Here is a 5,627-nt window from a genome sequence, read left to right on the forward strand (position 1 = left end):
AGTGAACAGCGGGCGCATTCCTCAAAATTGTTTTATTTCTTCGTCACAATACAAGAATTTTTGAGATTTGTAATTCCTTTCTCCAATGGAAACTGTCTTTGTTTGTGGCGGTAAATTTGAGATCGAAGTAGGTGGTTCGCACGTTACCTCATTCCACCATGCTGGTAGAAGTAAACAATAGATGTCTCATTACCTCCTTTTGTTCGTCTACCAGCATTTAAATTTGACCCGCACACGTCAACGGTGAGTGACAAATGAGCCCAAGTCTTCCCAGAGAAGACTTCCTTATATAGCGGGCCTTTGTGTTTAAGGACTCCCAGTTTAGCTTCTTCTGTTGAGCGAGCTTATGTAAATCATTCATCATCAGGTTATTAATCAATTTAGTATTGTTCCACACATTCTAGGAAAATTGTGTGAATATGCAAATGCAAGACCGTCGTTTTTGTAGCCATTCCTGTCAACCTGAAGAAGAATAAAAAATGAAAAAACCAAGTTTATGCATCAAGCAGATCTTTATAATTACTTAAGGAGGTCTTAATCAGGTGTTCATCATTTTCGATCCATTTCTTTGAATAAAATAGAAAATGGGAAGGGGCGTTCTGTTCATTAAAGTTCACCGAAAAGGAGTACGTAGTTCAAATTGTCCTGCTAAAAATATATCACAAAAGATAAAGTTGGAATTGACAAAGCTACAGCCAAAGACGTCGGTTATTAACTGCTTTCCTTTTTTTATATTTCTAAAATCAATTTCTCTTTGTTTTGAAACGATAGATGAAGTTGTGTGCGAGGAATGCGCTAACAAAACATTTATGCGAGTGCGTCCCAAGAGTAGTAAAGAACAAAGCCTCGTGAACAAAAATAATGTTTTGTATTGTCAATAACAATTAGGCCGAGATGTCGAACGCGTTCGCGGGGTTTCGGGCACCTGTCAAATTGTCATTCACCTGCTGTTACGTTTTGTAATTAAAATTGTTAATTGAGGCTATTTTGTATTCATTACCGTTTACCAAATAGCAGTGGCTCAATCTGTCAAACTAATCTTCATTAAGGCAGGAGAGGGAATTCAGGCGAAGGTTCGGAGTTTTTTTAGATTTAAAATATAGCTTCACAGCATCCACCAACGACTGCGAAATAGAAACTTACCGGGTGGTGGTCAGCATAAAACAACCAAACAAACAAAAAAAAGACTAAGTGGTTCTATACTTTTAAAGGTAAGAGACCTTACTTGTCATCAGTTTTGAAGTGAAGTCGAGGAGAAATGATGGAAACCTGTTTTTATTTTAAGCCATAAAAATACTTAAATCTCATGACAATCTCTGCGCAACAATCGCTCGAATAGTTCAACATGTTAAAAATAGACAAAAAAAAAAAAGAGAAAAACCACATAAAAGTAGATTCTCTTAATCCGTGACATCCTTATTTTGTTACCGATAATTTAACAGTTGGTTCATATGTCAGCGTGCATTCATCGAGATATGAAGCACGCGGGAAGTTTGGACAGCACGAAAGATGCGTAACAGTTGCTCGAGGCGTAGCCTCGAGTAACTCTAGCTTCTTGAGTACTCTCTAAACTTCCCAAGTGCTTCATATCTCGATGAACTCACAGCTGACGAATGAAACAATTGTTTTATAACATTTTCAACGCTGTAGTTTATGCATAAAGGGCAGAAATTCCCCTCTCCTACGTTTCAATGCGTTGTTTATTTTGTTCCGAAAAGTATTTCGCCATGCTTCAATGATCTTGCCTCAAATTGGTCAAAAACTGACAGGTGAATTCATGCGTGGAAATGAGGTTAGAAACCGTTGATTGTTTTGTTTTCCCTTTCTTTGGGTTCTTTCTCCGGAGTTAAAAAATCCATTCCCAAAGAAAAAGTAGGCAGATCTTCATCGGCTTGTTCGCTTGTTGCCATGTCTAGTTTGACTTTTTGACGGAAGTTTTTCCCGTTTTTTAATGAAAAATGCTGAGGTCACTCGCGAGAAAAACTTTTTTTCGCGAGGCATTTGTTTGCTGACGTCAGCAGAGTGCACCATGGAAAATTGAAGCACGCTCTCGCTATTGAATTTGATTGCACGAATTTACAAGCTATGTTATAATGTTTGTTAGAGTTGCTGGCATAAAACATTCCCAATTTTCATGAAATGCAACAGGGAGGCAAGAAGCTTGTGCCAAAGTGCTCTCTGATCCATCATGTGCTTTCTCTTAACTCACCGTAAGCTTGATGTCTTTATAAAATTATACTGACGGATATACCAAATATTATTCTTACAGGAAAGATGTTTAGGCTAAGCTTTTGTCTCTTCATCCTGGTTTTTTTCGTGGACTGCGTATCTACAAAGGAAGAGTGCAGGAAGGAGATCAACCTTCAAGGCATGGGACTGGGGGGGGGAGCTGTTTGTCGCTTTCAATAGTTCTTTTTAGTATGAATGACTTAAGAAGAGATGGAAATTAATTGCTTCCTCTTTGACCCGTAACTTGCCTCTGGTTCTCACAACTTCATCCAGTGCACATTCAAAATCTAACGGTAAAATCACAGAGACTGCTGAGACAAGTTCTTTCTTCTGTGAAAAACTAACAAGCAGGAGTTTGAGTCTCTTAGGATACCGTGTCAGGGAAAATTCCTAGAGTTCAAAAAGGCAGCGACAAACCATTATCCAGTGTCTCTCGAGGCAAATTAATTTGTTAAGGATATTACCCAGACATTATCTTATTCTAAACCAAAACTGTGCATGAAATTGAATTGTTATTTGCAAACCAAATAGGTGAAGAATGCCGATCCATTATTTTCAAAGAACCCATACAGGAAAGAGTCCTGAAGGGCCATTTAATCAGGCTTTTAGAGGTGCCCCATCAAGGCAGTTGTAATGTGCTGTGTTATATGGAGCCCAATTGTGTGTCCATAAATGTTGGGCCATCACAAGGAGGGAACTACATTTGTGAGTTGAACAACGCTTCGGATGAAAGTCCAGGCTCGTCCAACCTTCAGAGTAAACAGGATTACACTCATCTCAGTATCGAGGTAAAGTGACTTATTTTAGACAATGAACAATTATTCTGGGCGATCAGTTTGATAGATTACCTCTTAAACTACTCTTGCAATTCGTGTGCATGTATTGAATTGAAATGATTCCTTAGTACTGCATTGTGTACGCTGAGGAACGTTTTGACCTGATTTCGATGGTATGAAATTGAGAGATTTTTCCATATATTATATTAATATCACATTGTTACGAACAATAGAGAACTTTTACTTATCTATAAATGATTTCTTTTTCAAGTGTTACTTTTTAAAACTATCGAGAAATACTTTGTGAAGCTATGAAATAACCCACATAAATACGGCAAGATTGACTATCTCTTTAGTAAGTTTTCCTTTGTATGGTAGTTCTAGAAACAGAGATTGATGGAGACCTTTCAAAGCAAACTTCACTAAAAAAAATCCTTCGATAACTTTTATTTACTTATGAGGAGTCACCTGAAGTGAGAATGCCAACGCTAAGATACACCAGTGGTGTCATCTCTACTGACAATAATAAAACTGATAGAACAACAAGATACCCGTGGCTAAAATAAAGGGACCCGTTGAAATCCAGTACCGCGATTGATATATTTTACTGGTTTAATGACTGATAAAGTGTAATTAATTCTTGTCTTCTCTTAACTTATAAAAAAGCTTCAAGAAGGTATCGTTCCAGCAAGAATGTGCTTATTTGAGATTACATAATATCCCGGGAAAGTAAACTAAGCGATGATTTTGTCTTCAACATTTTGTCTTGAACAGAATCCTTGCAGAAGCAGTCCCTGTTTCAACAGTGGCACATGTCAAGCTGGATACACTGATGAAGGATTTCGTTGTAAATGTCCTTTAGGATTTACTGGTGTAAACTGCAAGAAGGGTAATTAAATACAAAACTGTAGAGTGGAATTAATACCAAATGAGAATCAGGGAAATAAAATATTTCGATTTTTCTTTTTATTAATGTAGCCTGCAGCTTTGACTTTGAAGATGGAATCGGCGGGTGGGAAATGACAGGCAGTGCTTTCATTTACCAGCCAACATTTGGTGACAATCCAGTCGCGCGCAATAAAAGCGCCCAGCCTCAAGGGTACTGGTGGGTGGGGGGAGCTGAGAAACGGCCAAATCAGAGCTTTCCCGCAGGAGGGCAGCATCCAGATGGAGCCGACGTACCCAAGGGAACTCTCATCTCACCTTGTTTTCGTATCGTTGGCAAGAATATCTTGTTTCTCATTGGTGGGGGATGTAAAGTAAATAAAGTTCGTGCGGAGCTTATTGTCAACAACCAGGTGAGATTATTCACTTTGACTATTATTTATCTTCTGATTCTTTTAAAACAACTTACTTGATTGATCAAGTTATCACAGATTTGGCTTTCAAAATTGCGAAACCATTTTGAGCTTCGTGATATCCATAAAGCTCGCTTCGGTCTAAAATGACATATTTACAGGGAAAAATAAATTCAAAAAGTAAAACCTAAGCATTTTCGACCCTTAGTCATCATCTGTGGAGGTGATGATGACCCTGATGATAACCAGGTGTCGAAAACGTTTGGTTTTACTTTTGTTGAGCTTACTTAAGGGAGAGTCCGCGAGATAACCAACTTCGCGTCTGGCACACTGTTTCACTTTTTTAGTCTTTAGCTTACCCTCCTTCGAAACAATAGTTTTTTTTCCCCCTAAGTTTAAAGCATTGCAAGTGAATTAATGTACGATATAGTCATGTTAGATATGTCAGCAATCGTCGATACAAAGGTTTAAAAACTGTTTATGTTTGTCTTTACGTTCAGATCGTTAGAACTGAGACAGGAAACTGTAGGGAGAAAATGTACCGTAAGAGCTGGGACGTGGAGGAGTTTAGTGGTCAATATGCGCAAGTCAGACTAATAGATGAGTCTTCTGGTAGTTGGGGTCACATCAACTTTGATGACCTTAAAGGAGATATCATTTGTCCTCACGATTTTGACGGGAAAAACTGAAGAGGCACTGACTTTAAAAGTTTAACTTATCAGCTCAAGCCACCTTAAAAGTATGGTGAAGCAGCCCTTGACGTAGTATAGTACTTTCATTGTGCTAGCATAGATAGGCACAATCACTGTGTTTTTGGTCAACAGTAGAATAGCATTATAAAACAACTTTATGATCGTGATTGAGAAGGCTATAAATAGTCGGACGACCGACTATAGGTTTACCACCGGATTTCTCCACAAAACTCCGTCACGTGCAATGGGCAATACCGCAGACACGTAATAATAAAGGCGATACAACAAATAATCATTGGTACAAGCTATTTCTAACATTGTTACAAAGAAACTTAAAACAGGTATTATTCACTGCGAAAAGCAATTTTTGTCTTGCACATCTAACATGGACCTTCAGCAAATCAGACACATGCAAAAACACAGACGAAAATATAGTTATGGTAATTTGGAACCCACTCCAAAAATGAAAAGACTGCAACAGATATATTTTAGAAAAATAATCAAATTCAAAGTTAGACAGCAGCAAAAGAGTGAGACAATCCCAACTATTGATATATCTGCATTAATTAATTCAAAGAGAAAATCAGGGAAGGTCCTTACTGGTATGCTGCGTATACAATGTTTTCACGATG

The 5,627-nt window shown here is 38.0% G+C and overlaps 1 protein-coding gene across 1 annotated transcript; it reads left to right on the forward strand.

The window, feature by feature from the left end:
• Positions 1 to 650: 650 nt before the first annotated feature.
• On the forward strand, positions 651 to 5,287 carry LOC111339164 (uncharacterized). The gene is made up of 5 exons (XM_088729270.1): positions 651 to 1,211; positions 2,270 to 3,017; positions 3,780 to 3,894; positions 3,984 to 4,303; positions 4,804 to 5,287. Exons 2-5 carry the CDS (start codon positions 2,877 to 2,879, stop codon positions 4,990 to 4,992), a joined length of 765 nt encoding a protein of 254 aa, XP_088585396.1. The 5' UTR covers positions 651 to 1,211; positions 2,270 to 2,876; the 3' UTR covers positions 4,993 to 5,287.
• Positions 5,288 to 5,627: the final 340 nt, after the last annotated feature.

This window comes from Stylophora pistillata, chromosome 8 (assembly GCF_964205215.1).
Source record: "Stylophora pistillata chromosome 8, jaStyPist1.2, whole genome shotgun sequence".
NCBI lineage: Eukaryota > Metazoa > Cnidaria > Anthozoa > Scleractinia > Pocilloporidae > Stylophora > Stylophora pistillata.